The 22,476-nt window shown below is 36.6% G+C and overlaps 1 protein-coding gene across 1 annotated transcript in view; it reads left to right on the top strand.

The window, feature by feature from the left end:
* Nucleotides 1-22,476, top strand: part of RHBDL1 (rhomboid like 1) — a 180,439-nt gene that overhangs the window by 57,589 nt on the left and 100,374 nt on the right. Inside the window, exon 3 of the mRNA XM_053695256.1 lies at nucleotides 10,032-10,256. Within this exon, the coding sequence (XP_053551231.1) occupies nucleotides 10,032-10,256 (225 nt within the window). The remainder of the gene's footprint in view (nucleotides 1-10,031; nucleotides 10,257-22,476) is intronic.

The following is a 22,476-nucleotide window of genomic DNA, read 5'->3' as shown; positions in this document are numbered from 1 at the left end:
AGGGAGAAAATTATACTTTAGATGATTTGATTTTAACTATTGACAACCTATTTTTTGAAATCGATGCCCTCAGAAAAAGGGATATTAAATTAGAGTTGGACATTAAATCATTCTCTATGTATCTAAAAGACAAACGTATCCCTAGGGGATTACGTATTAAGAAATTTCCTTCCTTTAATGTCAATGATATGGATTTCATTAATAAATGGAATAGAATATTGGATATGTGTTCATTTGCACTCATGAACTTGCTTATAGAATATAAGGAAAGACAAAGAACAGATCTAATCAAAGAAATGAAGGATATACAAGGTAAACTAAAAGCAGTTCAAGGGGATGAAAAATTCAACAGCTATGATATACAGTTTAAAACGAATATGTACGAATTTAAGAAAGAATTATGGCTATTCAAGTCTCGCAAAATGGTGCGAGACAGGAGAGATTATGAGGCCAATCAGGTATACAAATGGACACATGACAATTCTACTCAAAAAATTGGGAGTTACAATAGGATAAAGAAACATAGATCTTATCCAAAATTGGGCAAAACAGTAACTTTCTCTGACACAGAATACGAAGTAGATTCATCAGACAATGAACCAGATATTCCAGCAGTTCTACAAGACCTAGAACCAGAGGAAACAACAGAGGCCATAATTACACAGTCAAAAAACGAAGTGCCCCCAAGAAAACCAGCAAGAAAAAAACCCACAGAGGGACAAGGGGCAGAGGCTATAAAAGCAGGAGGTTACAAACAGTACCAGGCTCGCACCAAGAAGAAGCAAAAGGCACAGACAACATACTTAACAAGATCACAAGGACAGAAAGATCAGAAATATGCATGAATCATAACAATAGTGTCATCAATTTGTCAAAATACGCTCTTAATGAATCTGAGCTTAGATTACTGTCTAAAGGTCTTAGCTTTGTGCCGACAAGTCAATTTAATTTATTTGAAACCATAATTGATGCTAATCAATTTGTTCGCAAGATCACATTGCGTAAGCATTTCTTTGATACCAGAGACTTGACGGCACAAGACTCAGACACTAATGCACATGATAACCCTGATGATACTGTTACTAATACTATGTCCTTTCAGGATTGGTGTACTGTTGTGGATCTACAGCAAATGTCATGTGATAACAGTATAGATTCCTCTATCAGTCAGGGTTTAAGTAAACCTAGTTTTTCAAAATATAAAAAGAAAAATTATTTTTACCCGGTACACACTAGAACAAAAGCGATAGAGGTATTTCAAAAAACTGTTGAAGATAAGTTGAGGACATTACATGAAAAAGTCACCAAAAAACGACATTATATCTCATTTAATTTAACGCATAAAGAAAGATTAGCATTACAGCAATTGGAGAATAATGCCAATATCACAATAAGGCCATCTGATAAGGGCGGCAATGTTGTTGTACTTAACACCGATGATTATGTAACAGAGGCAATAAGACAACTATCTGACAACGAAGTATATATTAAACTAAAAGAAAATCCTACTTCATCCTATAGGAAGGAATTATTTAAAATCATACAAGTGTTAAAGCACAACAATATTGTAGACATAGAAATAAGTGAAAACTTAATTCCACAACATCCTGTCACACCAATATTTCATATGTTCCCAAAAATACATAAAAGCATGGACAGTCCCCCTGGGCGTCCCATTATTGCGGGAATAGATTCCCTTAACGAACCTCTGTCAGAACTAATTGACACATTTTTGCAGCCTTTGGTCAAACAGTTACCCAGCTACATCCAAGACACTACTGCTTTATTAAACAAATTAAAACAAACAAAATGGAAAGCAACTTATACATTTTGTGCAGTGGATGTGTCCTCTTTGTACACTTCTATTTCACATATAAAGGGTATGATGGCTATGGATAACATGTTTGACCTTTTTGGGAAATTTGAGCCCATAGTGAAACACTTTCTTCTTATGGGTATTGAATACCTTTTGACACATAATTTTTTTATGTTCGGGAGGGATTTCTATCTGCAAAGACGTGGGACGGCCATGGGGGCAAAATTTGCCCCTTCCTATGCCAATCTTTTTATGGCATGGTGGGAGCTGTCCCACGTCTTTGCGGATGGTAATCCCTTCAAGGATAAGATCATTCAGTATTATCGTTACATAGACGATCTGTTTTTTATTTTTGATGGCACTGATGAAGAGGCAGAACAGTTTCTAAAATTCCTAAATCACAATGAATGTGGTATTTCATTCACAGGAGAAGTAAATTCAATGAGTATTAAATTTCTGGATTTAGAAATTACAGGTGACAATGTCACTGGAGAGATAAATACCACACTATATAGGAAAGCGACATCAGGAAACACGACATTAGAGTACAACTCATGTCACCCTAGACATGTAATCAAAGGAATCCCAAAAGGGGAATACATTAGAGCCAAAAGGAACTGTTCTACTGAGGAATTGTATCAAGAACAGGCACAAATCATTACTACACGATTAATTGAACGAGGTTCTAAGGCAGATCTTTTGAAGAAAATAAAACATGAGGTAGATTTAACACCAAGAGATAATCTTCTTAAATATAAACATCAAAACAGAAAGACCAAACTAATGAATAAACCGAAATTCATAACAACATACAGTAATGACTATCACAAAATATGTAGGATTATTAAAGATTCTTTACATATATTGGATACAGATCCAATAATAAAACAAATACTACATCAAGGGTGTGAATATGTCACTAGACGAGGTAAAACTTTGGGGAATACTTTGTCTCCTTCTGATCTCCCACAAAAATCCAAACAAACATGGTTACCTAAAAAGACAGGTTTTTATAAATGTAGACGCCCAATCTGTAAGACATGTAGTCATGTCGTAGAGGGACCTAAATTTAAATCCCATTCCACAGATCAAGAACATAATATCAAATATTCTATAAATTGCTCTAGTACACACGTTGTATATTTATTAACTTGCCAACAATGTGGGAAACAATACACTGGGAAAACGAAACGCTCCTTGAAGGATAGATTTTTACAATACCTTAGATCACTGGAAGAAACGGATTCTGATACCCCAGTAGCGAGACACTGTAGGGAATGTCATAATTCAGATAAGTTAAAACTTACCATTCAGGGAATAGATCATGTTCCTGTTTGGAAAATAGGGGGGAGTAGAGAGAACAAACTAAACAAGAGAGAAATATATTGGATGTTTGCTCTTAAAACTACTGTCCCATATGGCCTCAACATTAGGAGAGATTTAGACACATTTACATGAATCAACATATTTTTTTCTCCTAATATTATCTGAATAAATAGTTTTTCTGTTTACTCCTATATTAATGTTCCATGACACATAGCAGTTTTTTGAGGTATATATTTATGTTCTGTTTTTTCCTTAAAATCTAATAATCATTATTTTTTATTTTTTTTCCCTATTGGTCTAAATTAATAAATTCAGTGGAGATACATATAAGAAATAAAATTAAATTAAACAAAATTAAATAAGTAGACTAAATTTATTCATTAATATTTAGGCCATTAGTTTACTGATAGATAATATATTACACCAATATATATGCAGGTACTGTCTCTTTAAGACATTAAGGGAGTTTGTCCCTTTAAAAAGGAGGTGTGCACAGGTAATTACCTATGCAGTGATCAAGTGCGCAGGCACGAAACATGTATGCTACGTTCCTGTCTACACTGATGTGATTTTATTTACCTACACTCCGTGCTACGGTTTGTCATTTCTTTTAACATGAATCAATAAAAATTTGGATTTTACTCTACACCGGTCTGAAGAGGTATTTTGCGCATTCTTTACTCTACTTTTGTATTCACTATTATGGTATCCAGCAAATACCTGAGAATGCAGCATCTACACTGACCGGATATACTCACACTCCATTGTGCCGTACCTACTGAGGTCAGAATCTGGAGCGGAAGTACGCATAGACGCCGCGGAACAAGGTGAGAGAGGATCAGTGGCGCTTTCTTTGAAACTTTGTATCTATATATATATATATATATATATATATATATATATATATATATATATATATATACACAAATATGCCATGTGAGTGGTTTACACACATACACATTTTTATTTTGCTAGTTAACCTTTAGTAATCAAGCTCTTCATTTATAGCAACAGCCTTACAGTCTACAAACATCTTGTCAAAGTGCCCTAAAGGCTGTAAATCACAATCGGCAACTTGTAATGCAGAGCAGCTAGTCCCACATAACCTCCTCACTTCCAAGGTCTTTATAGAACAAAAACATACATCCTGAAGCAGAATTTAACCCCTTGGCTATAAAAAAGGAATACAGCACATAACAAGTGAATGCACTGCAATCCTCTCTGGTAGTCAAGGGGTTAAAGTGTGCTCTGCTTGTTATATTGTCATTCTAGGCAGCATTAGAAGCCTTGTACAGTCCTAACCTGTCCTGAAGCCTTCATCCCTTCAAGAAAAAGTGTCTGCTGGACATCAGCATGGAGCTTGGCTGTGTGAGGAAGGCAACAGAAGTACATAAAATAAAAGTGAAACTTTAACAGTAAACAAGCCTGGCAAAAATGGGAGGGGTTTAGTTTTAATCTTTGCCCCTCTCTCCTTCATGGCTCCCTGGACTGCTGTAACAGCACAATTCTTACTAAAATCAATGCCCTCAGAAAATTAAGATACACTGACAGGCAGGCGCCCCTCACTGCAATGCGCCTGTAACCACTTGCCTACTGTGCCTAATAGGAAATCCGGCCCTGGCCCCACAGTATGATGGAACATCCACCAAAATTTACTGTGGGTAGCAAGTGTTTGTCTTGGAACTCTGTGTTCTTTTTCTGCCATGCATAACGCCCCTTGTTATGATCAAATAACTCAATCTTTGTTTCATGAATCCACAGCACCTTCTTCCAAAATGAAGCTGGGTTGTCCAAATGTGAGTTTGCATACCTCAAGCGACTCTGTTTGTGGCGTGTGTGCAGAAAAGGCTTCTTCTGCATCACTCTCCCATACAGCTTCTCCTTGTGCAAAGTGCGCTGAATTGTTGAACGATGCACAGTGACACCATCTGCAGCAAGATGATGTTGTAGGTCTTTGGAGGTGTTCTGTGGGCTGTTTTTGACCGTTCTCACCATCCTTTGCCTCTCCGATATTTTACTTGGCCTGCCACTTCTGGCCTTAACAATAACTGTGCCTTTGGTCTTCCATTTCCTCACTATGTTCCTCACTGTGGACACTGACAGCTTAAATCTCTGCGATAACTTTTTGTAGCCTTCCCCTAAACCATAATGTTGAACAATCTTTGTTTTCAGGTCATTTGAGAGTTGTTTTGAGGCCCCCATGTTGCCACTCTTCAGAGGAGAGTCAAAGAGCACAAGAACTTGCAATTGGCCACCTTAAATACCTTTTCTCATGATTGGATGCACCTGTCTATGACGTTCAAGGCTTAATGTGCTCACCAAACCAATTGTGTGTTCCAATTAATCAGTGCTAGGTAGTTACAGGTATTCAAATCAACAAAATGACAACGGTGCCCAAATTTATGCACCTGTCTAATTTCGTTTGGATGCATATTGCACATTTTCTGTTAATCCAATAAACCTCATTTCACTAATGAAATATTACTGTGTCCTTCAGTTATTTGATAGATCAAAATGAAATTGCTGATCCAAACACCAACTTATTTATAAATGAAAATCATGGAAATTGTCAGGGGTGCCTAAACCTTTGCATACAACTGTGTGTGTGTGTATGTATGTATGTATGTATGTTTATATATATATATATATATATATATATATATATATATATATATATATATATATATATATATATATATATGTATATATATATATATATATATATATATATATATATATATATATATATATATATGTATATATATATGTGTAATAAAGTTAGGGAAAAAAGGGGATAAGGAATATTCAAAAGGGCGCAACACTCAAAAAGTAAGACCCTAAATATGGGAGTCTGTTTTAAATTAGTTTAAAAAACCCAGTTTACTGAAATAGAGCAACTGGTTAATGTATATGTCTGGGTTTCCAAATGATAGAAATGCTGTAGATCAGAAAAAAAGTGATTATAGTTATTATTTGATGTCACTATTAAAAGCTAATATTTAGTAGGATAACAAATGGTATCTAAAATGAATGTATACAATATACACAATTAACTTAGTTGGAATGCAGTTAACAATATTGTTGTTCTAGCCACATAACTAGTGTAGTACCCGCTGGATTTGTGTGTGACAAATTAAGTGCACAAAGACATATATCAAAATGCAGCCACCTGTTTCAGGAGTAACCTAAATATTAGCAGAAGTCACTACGCTTGGTGCTTTAAATATTATGATAGCCTAAGCGTACCATGCGTAGTAATAATAATAATGATAAGAGAGTTTCAATATCAATCTAAATCACAACAAAAAAAGCCCAATAAAGTTCAATAAAGTTCAAAGTATAAGTCCAATATTGGTGGAAAGCTTCAATAGCTGTAGGTAGATGCGAGTAATGCAAAATGTTTAGGCAAATATAACAATGTATCCACGTTCCACATCGAGCCCGTTGGGAGTATACTTACCTCATTAGATTGAGGTAACGGAGTGTAAGTATACTCCCAACTCCCATATACATTAACCAGTTGCTCTATTTCAGTAAACTGGGTTTTTTAAACTAATTTAAAACAGACTCCCATATTTAGGGTCTTACTTTTTGAGTGTTGTGCCCTCTTGAATATTCCTTATCCCCTTTTTTCCCTAACTTTATTACACATTTTATTCTATCAGGTTCACTGTTCTTTGGGGCACAGTTTTCTCTGGATAGATATTCATAGGCAGCAAATTCATCACTCTAGTCACATTTGAATATATATTTTTAGGGTGTTTTTACAGCGCCACCCCTACACCCATCTTTTTTGCTCATATATATATATACACACATACACACCTCAGTCACTCACAATGAACAACCAATTGCATGCTCCGAGACTTAAAGGGACATTAAACCCAACATTTTTCTTTCATGATTAAGACAGAGAATACATTTTTTTTTAATTTTTTTTTTTAATTGAGGACATAAAAAATAATAACATACATCATACACAAAATAAATGTTATAAGGATATTCACGTCATATCTGAGAAAAATTGTGTAAATTTGGGTAAAAGTCCTCATTTTATATCCCCCTATAACCATATACTAGGTAACTCTTGGACCAAGTTTGATAGTCTTATTAAAGTCCAGGGGATATTGTAGAGCGATAAAGAAGATTTGCTGAAAAGTAAACATAGAACAAAACAAAAAACTGCATCCAACTATTTAAACATTGTAGACATAAAACTAGTCAGATTGTTAGACGCTATTGCCAGAACTGGTGCGCTGAGAAACATTAGACATTTCAAGTAATATCAGAATATCAGTAAATAGGCTCTTATTACAGGAAAGGAACCTGAAATCCATACACGTGATAATAAACTTCACAATTATATCAACCACCATGTGAGCTCTGCCTTAGCATACATTTATAAATTCCTTATTCATAATACTTCTAGGGATAAAGTTGCAGTATTAGAACATATGCACCCCGTGATTCCTTCTGCAATTAAAATATAAGGTTTTATGTGTCTCAAGTATCCAAGTTGCTTTTGTCCACCCAGCAGCCCCGGCCGTGGACTGTCAGGTCTGGACAGCAGCCATATGTTAATTCCAGATCATGGATTAGTGGCTGAATGATCCCGACGTCACATACCCTGCAAATGTTATATTATAGCAGTGATCTCCCCAGGGCCCCCCCCCCAACCCCCAAAGGAGACATTGGTTTATATAGGGCACTGTGCCAGTGAATGTTTAAAGAGTAGAACATAAACCGCAATTAGCTATGTAACTTCTTGTAGTAATAACTTGGGAAGGAATAAAAACAGTCATCAACATGCACATGTTCGATATATATCACAGAGGGCAGAGACACAAAACCTCCAAAAGCCTAAAGTAAAACACATTCAATACTGTATAACTGGTGGACCTGGTGGTTATGTAGTTATAGCACAAGTGATAGTGATGTCGGCGCCATTTTATAAACAGAGCTCACACAGTAGACAACTGGAAAATGCACAAACACACAAAGTACAACTGCAACATTCACATAACAGGGGAACACTATACATGTCCATCTTGTAAATTACCAGGGTTCCTCTTGGCCAGCGATCTCAGTGCATTTTAAAGTGGTAAGCTGGGCGGTTGTACACAACAGATGTGCCCGGGTAATGAGCACAACGACAAAACCCTCGTGGGGATCTCCGCGTGTATGGGTGTATAATCCTGTGGGCCACAATCTGCAAAAAGATATCTGAGAAGGGTTGTTTAAGCCTCCTCGCCAACTCAAAAAGTGTCATGAATAGTTTGAGGTATGGTGACTCCAGGCGGATCCAGGTTCGCAGTGAACCTTGTCGTGTGTTGAAGGCCCTAGTCCACAATATGGATTCCGGGACTCCATCCGCAGTCTCAGTGGTATCCGGGTTGCATAATGTGTTGAGGTTTTCTACCGCCCGAGGGTCCCCCTCAAGCCCCGTGGCAGCAACATCGGCCCCACTGATCCTGCAGGGTCCGAGATCAGCAGCGTTGTAGGAAGCTATCCCCCTGAACCAGTGACAGAGTGTGCCTCAGATAAGTTAATATTCTTGCCAGATGAGGTTCCCAGGTTCAGCAAATATTCAATTCCAAGGAGAGTACTGATATGCCTTCCATCCGGTGGATCTTGATGGAGACAGTGAGCCCTTTTTTCAGATCTGTCACCTAGTGTTGTCGATGTGAGAGATGTTGCACGGTCAATATCCAACTGTTTTGCTCTCCTGTTCGCCACTATGCCTAGTTGATCGTTCTCCTCTCTCTGCAAGATCGGGTCCGGTCTGTGATCTGCTAAGTGTAGCGGTGCTGCTACCATCAGTTTAACAGGTGGTAATCTGTTTATCAGGAGCTGCAGGTCTTGTTTTGTCGGCACCTTGTCCATCATATTTTGCAGCATTAGCTAAATTGTAGTAAAATGGAGATCGGACCCGCTTGAAAAGTTGTCGATCCACATGGTGTCTGTCGAGATCCCTGTCGCCGCCCACTGCTTAGTTGTATTATGCTAAGTATGAATCCTGTATATTGCCCTAAAAGTCAATATAGGTTTAAGCAGCCTTGGTTACCAGCAAGTGTAGTATGTGTAGCCAGTTCTAGCAAAGTACCCCGGAGGTCCGGGGGGAGACGTTGCCTGCAAATGTGCCGCCACTACAGGCCTCTATTGTCCAATTCCGTCTCTGATCTCATTAATACAGCAATTTCTTCTGTATCTGGTTGTATAAGATGTAGGGTAATACGAAGGTAATCGTATTGTAGATATTTGCTGTAGATTTAATACAATAATCGGCAATTTATTGTATTTTCCTTCAGAGCCCTGGAAAAGTGCGACCGCTCTGAGTCGCTGCTTGGACACGCACCCCCAGAGAATACATTTTTAAACTACATTCCAATTTACTTCTGTTATCTAATTTGCTTAATTCTTTAGATATCCTTTTTTTTTTAAGAAATAGCAATGGTCATGGGTGAGCCAATCACGTGATGCATCTATGTGCAGCCACCAATCAGCAGCTACTGAGCCTATCTAGATATGCTTTTCGACAAAGGCTATCAAGAGAATGAAGAAAATTAGATAATAGAAGTAAATTAGAAAGTTGTTTAGAATTGCATGCTCTTTCTAAAAAAATAGGTTTCATGTCCATAACTAGCTAAGGAGATTGTCTCTATATTGCCCTTGACTTTTTATGAAATACAAAATACCGAGGGAGCATACGAAGATCTTTAATAAATGTCAGTTTTGCTCAGTACACCATGGACTATATAATTGATGTATTCAATTTCATGTATCACTTGTCCCCAGCGGATACAAAGAGAAAACAAAAGCATGATAATTAACCGGTATATCATTTAAATTAAAAGTACTTCTTTGAACGATGTGTCTCTCTTTATTACAGATCAGTAACAAACGCTCCAGCAGTTTTAGACGAGCTATTAGCAGTGGCCAGCGGGCACTTCCTCGAGATGTCCTCCTCGACCAAGCAGGGCTGGGAGTCTATAAGAGATTTGTACGGTATGTCGCATACGAGATTCTTCCCGGCGAGATGGAAAGGCGCTGGTACTTCTACCAACATCGGCCATGCCCACCGCCTATCTTCATGGCGGCTGTTACTTTAACACAGGTAAGGAATCCAATTATAGAAATACTAAGGATGAATGCTGTCAAAAAACTGTTTTTTCCTCCTGTCCTTTTTTATACTAACTGAAGGGTTACACAGTACTGTAAATTTGCTACTCCTAATATTTTCCTTTTAGAAATTATTCCTTTATTATTTTGCACTCCTTTAGGTTTTTTTTTTCTGCAATTGAAATTTCAGCATCTAAATATTGCCATTTATGTATAGAGATATATAGATAAGATGAGCATGTCTGCTCTTCTTGCAAGCTCAGTCCATTTGAATGGGCATGTATTGAGAATACAGTAATTGGTTGTGGCTTCAATTTGCAAAATCAGCTATTTCAAAAAGAAAATGAAACCAACAATGCTATTTCCCATACATTTAATAATTTGCATCTGGTATGACAAATTACTAGGGACATAAATTTCACAGTACAATGTTCCTTAAAGGGACAGTAAAGTCATAATTGGACATTCATGATTTAGACAGAGCATACAATTTACTTCTATTATTTAATTTGCTTAACCTAGGTTCTAGCTGCTGATTGGTGGCTGCATATATATATATATATATATATACAGTGTATGTATATGTATATATATATATATATATATATATATATATATATATATATATATATATATATATATATATATATATATATATATTATGTGTTCAGTTAGAAAGCAGTAATGCATTGCTGCTCCTTCAACAAATTATACAAAGAGAATGATGGAAATGAGATATTAGAGTAAACTGGAAAGTTGTTTAAAATTGTATGTTCTACCTAAATCATGAAAGAAAATTTTTGGGTTTCATGTCCCACTCCCTTTAAATGAACATATAAAGTAGTTGATCGTATATCATATGATCAAATGATTTCCGAGTAGTTTGCTTAAGGTGCATGAGATGTGTCAGATCAATATATACTGTATATATACATATATTTATTAATAAATATATAAATACAAAAGTAGCAGGCACACCAAACGAATGCAGATCATTTCTTTATTCAGACAAATATATAAATATTTGTTTTTAATTAATCAGTTATATATAGAAATATATATTTAAACATAATTAGAATATTTTCTTCTATGTGAAGAACATTTAATGTAAAATATTCACAACTTCGGGTTAGTGCAGTTGGTGTAATGCGGTGTCGGGTTAGGGTGTGAGCGATAAGTGCCTTTTTTTCTTCCGTTTGCACGCTCCATTTATGTCTATGGGGAGAAGACGTTAACGCTGCTACAGTCTTGAAGTTTGAGAGCGTCGGCTTTCACTTGCGCACAATCATTTTACTTTCAACTTACAAAAGTTTACTAGTGGCGGTGTTTGTGCAGGAGCGAAAAGCTCTAAATAGCGTACCACTTCTAATCTGCCCCTTTATTGGGAAATTGTCTCATTCGATATCCTTTTTTGTATTTTGCTTATTATTATTATTATCGGTTATTTGTAGAGCGCCAACAGATTCCGCAGCGCTATTAAAAAAATATGGTAAATAAACGCATCTTAAACTTCGGATAATAATGCAAACATTTTAAATATTTGAAAGATTTATAGCAACTTTTTATTTTTTTCAGAATTGGTTTGTCCCGTTTCTATTTTGTATAGCTATGTGCCCCAGGCATAAATACATAGTCATTAAATAAATTCCTTGTTTAACTTGAATGTTAATCTTGAGACATCTTTACTTCTCCGCTGTGGCAATATCTGCAGTAGTTAGATGCCGGACAGTGGACAGTGTGTGCTATAAACTGGCTTTTGGCTCTGCGTACGGCACATACTACGCATTTAGCTATTTGCGTCTACTGAGATCTGCGAAGAAATGCAAAAGATGAGTTGAAGACTAAAATTCAGCCTTAAAGGGACTTTAAATACTAAATAAATGCTAGATAAAATGATGCATTCAAAGAAAAGATTAGACTGAAAATAACATTTAGATGTGTTTTTAAAAGTTGCATTAACTGTAAATATTGATAAAATAAGTTTAAAGTGTCTATAAAACAATGGGGGCTGCCATGTTGTAACTAAAGTTACCTTCTCTGCTGTGGCCAATTAGGGACAGTTTTAAATAGCTAACTAGAGTGTGCAGCCAATGGCTGTGCAGAATATAACAGTGTTCTTAACTTCCATTTCTAACAGATACTGAAAATCTCACAATTTCAGAATGGAATTACAGGAAAATGGGACAAAATAAATAATAAAAGTATATTGCAGAAGTGTTTTTTTTATAGATATGATTTATCATTTTATATAAACATCTCAAAGTGTTTAATGTCTCTTTTAAATTGTGTTGTTTAATAGGATGCAATAATTCATAATTTAAATGTAGTTAAGTTTATTTCATTTTTTAATAGAAATATTCTTGCGATATACATGTTTTAGCAAAAGTTATTACGCTCCTAGGGCATATGTTCAAATGCTCAGTGCACGTGTGTTCAATTCCTACTATTGTTCAGAGAGTTAATGGTGGTTTGTAGGACTCAAAATGAGTAATTGCTGACGGTGTAAATCTCTAAAGACTCTCACTGCGCAGGTGCAGTGTTTAAATACAGGTGCACTTGATATACAGTATGAACATAGACCCTTAAACAGAAATAACATTTATTAGATGTATTTGTGCATATAGCAGAAAGGGACTTCTATTAAAGGGATGGGCCAATGTTTTACAATGTTTTGAAAAATGAAATTAATTTTAACACGTTTGTTTGTTATGAATTTCGAATGTTTGTACAACATTCAAACATTTGTTTAATGTAATAGTATATCTTTAAAGGGACAGTCAAGTCCAAAAAAACTTTCATGATTTAAATAGGGCATGCAATTTTAAACAACTTCCCAATTTACTTTTATCACCGATTTTGCTTTGTTCTCTTGGTATTCTTAGTTGAAAGCTAAACCTAGGAGGTTCATATGCTAATTTATTAGACCTTGAAGACTGCCTCTAATCTGAATACATTTTGACCACTAGAGGGCATTAGTTCACATGTTTCATATAGATAACATTGAGCTCATGCACATAAAGTGACCTAGGAGTGAGCACTGATTGGCTAAACTGCATGTCTGTCAAAAGAACTGAAATAAGGGGGCAGTCAGCAGAGGCCTAGATACAAGATAACTACAGAGGTAAAACGTGTATTATTATAACTGTGTTGGATATGCAAAGCTGGGGAATGGGTAATAAAGGGATTATCTTTCTTTTTAAACAACAAAAATTTGGTGTTGACTGTCCCTTTAAATGTAATATTCTATTCAAATTTTTCTAATAGCTTGAATTTGAAAAATTCAAATTGATATATTTGTATTAGTATTTCGAATGCTTTCTTTAAATGTAATATTTGAATTATGCCATTTTTGAAATAGAAACATTCAAATTGATATATTTATATCTATTATGTATGAATTTACTAAATTCCCTACCATATGAACTATTGAAGCTTTGAAAAAGATTTGTTAAATTGAATGTTATATTTGAAATTTTGAATGTGGATATTCTAATTATGAACAATCAAAAACCAAAGTAACATTCGAAAAATGGAAATAACATTCGATTTCCGAAATATAATGGATTTTCATTCTTATCAACATTTGATTGTCCAAAACCAATGTCCACAGCACTATTCGTTCTACTAAATGAATTACATTTTCAGCACATTTGCCGATCCCTAGCTTTTATTCAAAACAGAAATAAACTTATACACATTTTAGTTTTGTATGTCTCTTCTGTGAGTGTATTGGGTAATTATATTGTGTACATTATTTTGGAGTCAAACAATTCCAGAAAAAAACGGGACTATAATGCACCTATAATAAGCTTGTGTCACGAGTCTCCTGTATTTAAAGGGACATGAAACCCATATTTTTTCCTTTCATGATTTAGAAAGAGCATGCATTTTTAAACAATTTTCTAATTTACTTCTATTATCTAATATGCTTAATTCTCTTCATATCCTTTGATGAAAAGCATATCTAGATAGGCTCAGTAGCTGCTGATTGGTGGCTGCACATAGATGCCTTGTGTGATTGGCTCACCCATGTGCATTGCTATTTCTTTAACAAAGGATATCTGAAAAATGAAGCAAATTAGATAATAGAAGTAAATTGGAAAGTTGTTTAAAATTGTATGTTCTATCTAAATCATGAAATATTTTTTTTGGGGATTAATGTCCCTTTAAGGGAGGCTAATGTCTAAATTGTTGTATATTCTATGCTGCTAAGTGCATAAAAATAATCCTGTTGCAGGGTGTTATGTCCCTGCAACAGGACATAGCAACAAATTAAATGAGAACTTACATGGTAGCTGGTGGTTAACAGATGCAATATATGGTGGGTTATCAGAACGCAGGCTTTAGCCAATCATAATGCAAGTATCTCATTGTTGGACTCCTAGAAAAAGGCAGAGGGTCAGTAGTTTGTGGGCACGCAATTGAGTTTTTACCTTGGTGGCAGGTAATTGGTTTATTTATATTTACTTGTAGCTGTATACTTCATTTTATTTATTTAGTTTTACTTTTATATTATATATTTTTGCTTTTTTGTGTATTTATTTTATTTTAGGGATTTTTCCTTCCCTAAACATAGCAAAATGGACTTAAGTGTTACGCAGAGCCATATTATCTTATTGCTATTTTATTTTTTATACTGGTTGAGCAAAAGTCAGAGATTTGCCGTACTATGTTTCTGTAATGATTGTTGACTGGTTTAGGCCTTTCAGGGACCTGTGTTTGTACTAGAGTGTTTCATGTCCCTTTTAAACAGCGGCTTTAGGGCTAGATTACAAGTGGCGCCCTAAGGTTGGCAAGCGCGATACTGAAATATCGCGGGTACGTTAAGTTGAAAATGAACGCGTTTGCTCGAGCGCAATAGAATTTAGCATACTTCTGGATAGCATGACTGAAGACCTCGCGTAAAGGGTTAGGGATAAAATAAAAGTTGCACCAAACACACCATAAATACATTAAAATAGTTTCACTCATATAAACACTATCTGATACAAATAATAATTCTATAATAATATTTAATAATCTGTTTTACTGTAAGTAGCTAATATTCTAATGTTCTTTATATAGGGGAAAATGTTGTTTGTATTTTTAAATTGATATTCCTATATATATCTGTATATATCTATACCTGTATGTATTCATATAGATATATAGGTATACATATCTATTTTACATTAACATTATCATATATATATATATATCTCAAAAGTCAAATAGCCTGTAGCCCAGCACTCCAACCAGGTGGAGCAGCCACGACCTGGGTGCAATCCTTGTGGGTAATAAATGTAAAAATCGGTGTAGAAGAAGGGCACTCTCAGGATTTATATAGAGAAGAATATTTTCTTTATTCTTAAATCATTAATACATGGTCGACGTTTCGGCCCTCAGTTGGGCCTTCATCAGGACAGGTATAATCTAAAAGACATACATAGAGACAAATGCTAGAAACATAAAATAAATGAACCAACACACAAAGTGACACAAACAACCTATATCACCATCACGGACTGCATAGTCTGTTTTTATCTATATTGGTGATGGTGATATAGGTTGTTTGTGTCACTTTGTGTGTTGGTTCATTTGTTTTATGTTTCTAGCATTTGTCTCTATGTATGTCTTTCAGATTATACCTGTCCTGATGAAGGCCCAACTGAGGGCCGAAACGTCGACCATGTATTAATGATTTAAGAATAAAGAAAATATTCTTCTCTATATAAATCCTGAGAGTGCCCTTCTTCTACACCGATTTATATATATATATATATATATATATATATATATATATATATATATATATATATATTTATGTCCAACTGGTTTAGCACTCTCGATGTTACCACTGCTGGCCGGGGTGCGAAGAAAAAGTATCAATACAGTCCCAAAGAAAGCCAGCACTCTCCGGTGTTAACATGATTCAAATCTCTTTAATGCAATTTGTGACATTTCGGCCCCGTCCTCACACCATTATCTGAGGACGGGGGTGAAAGCTTTGAGTTGCATGCTCTAGGTCTAACTTGGCGTTGAGTTAGGGCACATAAAGAATTAGTTATCTTAAGGTGTGTTATGTAATTATTATAATATTGAAAAAAATATTTTTTATAGTTACTGTAAAATATACATACTGTATATATTCTATTAATTTTTTAGAATATTTTAGTACATCTATAATATTTACATGAATAATATATTTCAATATGTTATATTTAATAAATACATAACGCACCTTAAGATAAATCAGGTTGGGTTAGCACAGATGAAGATTTAGTGTAACCCTGTCAGATTTTTGTGCGCAAACCCCACAGGAGTACAATAATTTAATATTTGCATAATGCGCCTTAAGAGAACTAGTTCTTCATGTGTGCTAACCTGACACAGCGTTGAAACAAAAGCATGCAAACCAAAGCGTATTAACTATATTTTACATTCCAATGTTTTGAACATGAAGAAATGACACTTTGCTACAATGTAAAGTAGTGAGTGTACAGCCTGTATAACAGTGTAAATTTGCTGTAGAAAATAGAGAAGAAAAAACACAAGCGCCCACAAACGGACCTCTAAGGTAAAACACAATTTATTTAGCGCTATATTAAAAGCACGTACAAGATAAAAGATATAATGTAGCAATGAGTGATAATGTCACCGTAAACAGCTTCCTCTGCACGACTGACGAACTGCGGTGATCTTAACTGTATTCAACGGTCTGGCATGTAGATCTCTAATGCAGCTGGTTCGCTTGTGACAGTCTAGCTGGCTTTGCTGTGATGACATGAATCCTCTTCCTCAACGCGTTTCATCTGGCGGCGCCCAGACTTTCTCAAGAGGTAGGTTACAGAGCACTTGGACTCCGGACTTAAATATTCAGTTTCTGAATTTTCCCGGTTATCATACCGGGTCCTGATTGGCTGTTGGATATCCAATTGCGCAGACTTAATCTGCTATAGAACTTCCCATCTCTGATAGACATCATGATATTCTTTTCAGTCCAATGAGAATATTTTAAATTTGCTGTCCCCTCAAATAACTCAACACACAGCCATTAATGTCTAAACCATTGGCAACAAAGTGAGTATACACCTTTACAAAGATGGTACCTTACCCCAGAGAGGTGTAAAAAAATCTATAAACTAAAATCTGCCCAATGCTGGAGATGTGGTTCAGAGGAAAGCCATATGGCACACATTTGGTGGCAATGCACCAAATTATCATCCATCTGGAACGAGATATCACAAGAGTCGAGCAAAATCCTTGAAACTCCCACTCCTCTAGACCCATGTTTATGGCTTTTTAATAAAACCCCGACAAAACTCCCTATATCCTCGGAAAAACTATTCAACATATTAAGTAATAGTTTTCAAATCCTTATCGCAAGAAATTGGAAATCCGACAAAATCCCTTCCCTTAATCAATGGTATGCTGGAGATGTGGTTCCGAGGAAACCACATGTATGTATTGGTACTTGTAAAGCGCGGCTAATCACCCATAAGGGTCTCAAGGCACTGCTCATTTTATCGACCTCGAAAGGAGAAAGGCTGAGTGGACCTCGCCGGGGATCGAACCTGCAACCCTTGGGTTGCTACAGAGCTCAGCCACAGTGCCTTAGTGTCTGCCCTGCACACCAGAATGTAAACGCACAATCTCCTTAGATGAATACTATTATACAAAAACAAAAAAAAATTGATATATACGCTCAAATGCTTTCCATGGGGGAAACATATATTCAAAATATTCCCTCTACTACAATCCAAATCCAATCTAACCCAGACTCATAGGATGACCAAACACTTTCTAATCCCTCTATTGTTCTTGAATTATGTTAATACCAAGCAGACGATATTTTCACTTTATCTCATTTGTAACAACACATTGATTCTCTCCCATCCCCCTTTTGTTGTTATTTCATTTTACTAATTATTGTTCAAAACTTGTAAAATGCAAATATGACGTAAATTGAAGCCATTGTATATTCTATTACTTTCATTTTTTTATTTTTTTTCCTGTAATACCTTGGTTTTCAATAAACATTTGAACTTTAAAAAAAAAAATAAAAAAAAAAATACTCTTTTCTCTTGGATAATTAAAAAAAAATAAAAAAATTATATATATATATATATTATTTCTAAACAAAATATCATATTTCCCAACAGCCCCCATGCCTCTCCAGGCAAGGAAATGTATAGTTATTTAAACATATATATACCCCCTCCAAATTGGACATATCCTTATGTGGAGAGACATAGCACAGCTCCGTGTGAGGGATTTTAACTACAAATGTACCGTATTTTTCACTCCATAAGACGCACCTGACAATAAGACGCACCTAGTATTTAGAGGAGGAAAACAAGAAAAAAAATATTCTGAAGAGAGCTTATGTGTGATTGAGAGTGTGTGATGTGTGTGTTAGAGTGTGTGATGTGTGAGAGAGCTTGTGTGTGATTGAGAGTGTGTGATGTGTGTGTTAGAGTGTGTGATGTGTGAGAGAGCTTGTGTGTGATTGAGAGTGTGTGATGTGTGTGTGTTAGAGTGTGTGATGTGTGAGAGAGCTTGTGTGTGATTGAGAGTGTGTGATGTGTGAGAGAGCTTGTGTGTGATTGAGAGTGTGTGATGTGTGTGTTAGAGTGTGTGATGTGTGAGAGAGCTTGTGTGTGATTGAGAGTGTGTGATATGCCCCATGTAAAAACTCACATTTATGGCACCCTCATCCTTTCCAACTTGGGGTCCAGTTGATTACATTATATATTAAAAAAACTCAGAATAAAAATACCAAAGCCTGGTTTTTCTTTTTTTAAACATTTATATAGATGGTATTTCTTGTCAAATTGATACACATAGTAAACACTAAATCAGTACCACAATATATTCAGACATAGCCAGTATATCCTACTAATGTGTACTGAATATTTTGATAAGCGCTTTCAAAACATTTGAACAAACTGAGCTACTAACACAGCCATAAAATAAAAAACTAAGCACTCAGGTCACAGAGGTTATGGTTTACAGCTCAGCAAAGACAGATAACATAAATGGCAGAAGTGGAAAGTAACAAGTATGCAGAAAATAAATATATGCTCCTTCGTTTTTCTTTAGTACATACCGGTATATTACACACAATAAGACAGCTTGATTAATGATGACCTGACCTGTGTATTCCTTAAGTAAGCAGCCTTTGGTGTCATTTAAAGTCTGTAATATCCACAGCCAGAGAATCACATTATACTCACCCTGCACAATGTCGTTCCCGCTCACATATTTGAAAAGCAAAGAGAAAAGGAGCCGTTTTCACATGCAGCACTGTTTGCAGTACATGATGGATCATGATGACCAAAATAATGTCAGAGGAAAGTAAAGGGGTCAGGGAGACACTTCCTCTACAACTTAGGACTTCTCATACAAATTTAAATACCCACTGATAAGCAAGCTGCTGCTGCATGTGCCACTCGTTCCTGTAAATGGTGTTTTAGCTCCAGCAGTGCTTTAACTTACCAAGCTGTGCGCTCTTCAGAATAAAATGTGCAGCTGCACTTCTAAAAAAATCTGCTGTGTGTGCGGTAAATTAATGGTGGCTGGGGCTAAGGGAACCTCCAAAGTCTCAGAGTCAGTGGGCAGGGCCAAAGGTAACCGGCAGTCCACACATTCGCTCCATAAGACGCACAGATATTTCCCCTTACTTTTGAGGGGGGAAAAAGTGCGTCGTATGGAGCGAAAAATACGGTAATTTCTTTGCAGTAGTTAAATACACAGAAAAAATATTATTTTGTTTAACAATAAAATGCTGTTTAAACAAGAAAAAAAAAAAGTGAGTACACCCCTAATTGGAAATGTCCAAATTGAGCCCAACGTGTCAATATTTTGTGTGGCCACCATTATTTTCCAGCACTGACTTAACCCTCTTGGGCATGGAATTCACCAGAGCTTCACAGGTTACCACTGGAGTCCTCTTCCACTCCTCCGTGTCAACATCACAAAGCTGGTGGATGTTAGATACCTTGTGCTCCCCCACCTTCCGTTTGAGGATGCCCCACAGATGCTCAATAAAATTTAGATCTGGAGACATGCTTGGCCAGTCCATCACCTTTACCCTCAGCTTCTTTAGCAAGGCAGTGGTCATCTTGGAGGTGTGTTTGGAGTTGTTAGCATGTCGGAATGCTGCCCTGCGGCCCAGTCTCCGAAGGGAGGGGATCATGCTCTGCTTCAGTATGTCACAGTGCATCTTGGCATTCATGGATCCCTCAATGAACTGTAGCTCCCCAGTGCAGGCCCAGACCATGACACTCCCACCACCATGCTTGACTGTAGGCAAGACACACTTTGTACTTGGTCTTTGTACTCCCCACCTGGTTGCCGCCACACACGCTTGACACCATCTGAACCCAATAAGTTTATCTTGGTCTCATTGGACCACAGGACATGGTTCCAATAATCCATGTCCTTAGTCTGCTTGTCTTCAGCAAACTATTTGTGGGCTTTCTTGTGCATCATCTTTAGAAGAGGCTTCCTTCTGGGACAACAGCCATGCAGACCAATTTGATATAGTGTGCGGCGTATGGTCTGAGCACTGACAGGCTGACCCCCCACCCCTTGAACCTCTGGCAGCACTCATATATCTATTTCCCAAAAACAACCTCTGGATATGATGCTGAGCACGTGCACGCAACTTCTTTGGTCGACCATGGCATGCCCTGTTCTGAGTGGAACCTGTCCCGTGAAATCGCTGCATGGTCTTGCCCAACGTGCTGCAGCTCAGTTTCAGGGTCTTGGCAATCTTCTTAAAGTCTAGGCCATCTTTATGTAAAGCAACATTTATTTTTTTCAGATCCTCAGAGAGTTCCTTGCCATGAGGTGCCATGTTGAACTTCCAGTGACCAGTATGAGAGAGTGTGAGAGCGATAACACCAAATTTAACACACCTGCTACCCTTTCACACCTGAGACCTTGTAACACTAACGAGTCACATGATACCGGGGAGGAAAAATGGCTAATTGGGCCCAATTTGGACATTTCCACTTAGGGGTGTACTCTCTTTTGTTGCCAACGGTTTAGACATTAATGGCTGTGTGTTGAGTTATTTTGAGGGGACAGCAAATTTACACTGTTATACAGGCTGTACACTCACTACTTTATATTGTAGCAAAGTGTAATTTCTTCAGTGTTGTCACATGAAAAGATATAATAAAATATTTACAAAAATGTGAGGAGTGTACTCACTTTTGTGGGATACTGTATGTATGTATGTGTGTGTGTGTGTGTAGAGAGAGAGAGAGAGAGAGAGAGAGAGAGAGAGAAAAAGACAAGCGCACTCCAAAGGTCTTCAAAAAACAAAGGTCACTTTAATATGTGAACGTTTTCGAGTCAATACTGACCCGTCCTCAGACAAACAGTGTACAGTTACACTTACCCACTACACGAAATATAACAGGATCCCAACTGAACGCCACTCTCTCCTTAGTAGACACGCGCCCAGCGTGGGCGTCATCATCCCAAGCAACGTGTGTCAGGAGATACTATACCTATGTGAAAAAACAATTAAAACCAAGCATCATCATTATCATAAACAACAGCATATCACTGTGTGAGGAGGGAGAGAAGAAGCAAAATAACGAGGAACATTAAATCAACAAAAAATGCCTGTACGCATGGTCGCGCAAGTCCCATACACACTACCAGTGGTTACTATGGTAACAAACACTCCCAAACAAATTGTTGAGAGATAGGAGTGCGAGACCAAGAGTATGGGCATCACAATTTGACATTACTATACTATACACACTTGGGGAAAGCCTACCCACATACAGGGGCCAAAGGACCTAACAAGTAAAAATGAGCTGTAAATCCCAGAACGTAGAACCGGGAGCCAAACTAGCATATAGTAAAGAGCGATAAATGCATACAGTGTAAAATAGACAGTATAGCGCTGCGGAATCTGTTGGCGCTCTACAAATAACAAATAATAATAATAATAATGCTGAAAATACACTAGGGAAGAAAAGCCAATAGTATATAGACAGATAAGCTAAAGATGCCCGTACATATAGCCCCACAAGACAGATAATGTTATTAGCGGTTACCAAGGTAACACACATTAATCAGTATCCAAATAACAATTATATAAATGTCAAATATGTAGGATTAAATATGCATGCATCAGAGCTGAAAAGTACTCTATACAGTGAATACCCCCAATACTGGTACATATGGTCTGACACAGGGGGAAAGGTAGATCC

The sequence above is a fragment of the Bombina bombina genome, chromosome 11 (genome assembly GCF_027579735.1).
Source record: "Bombina bombina isolate aBomBom1 chromosome 11, aBomBom1.pri, whole genome shotgun sequence".
Taxonomy (NCBI): Eukaryota; Metazoa; Chordata; class Amphibia; order Anura; family Bombinatoridae; genus Bombina; species Bombina bombina.
Note: the sequence above shows the minus strand (reverse complement) of the source record. Positions and strands in the feature narration are given on the sequence as shown.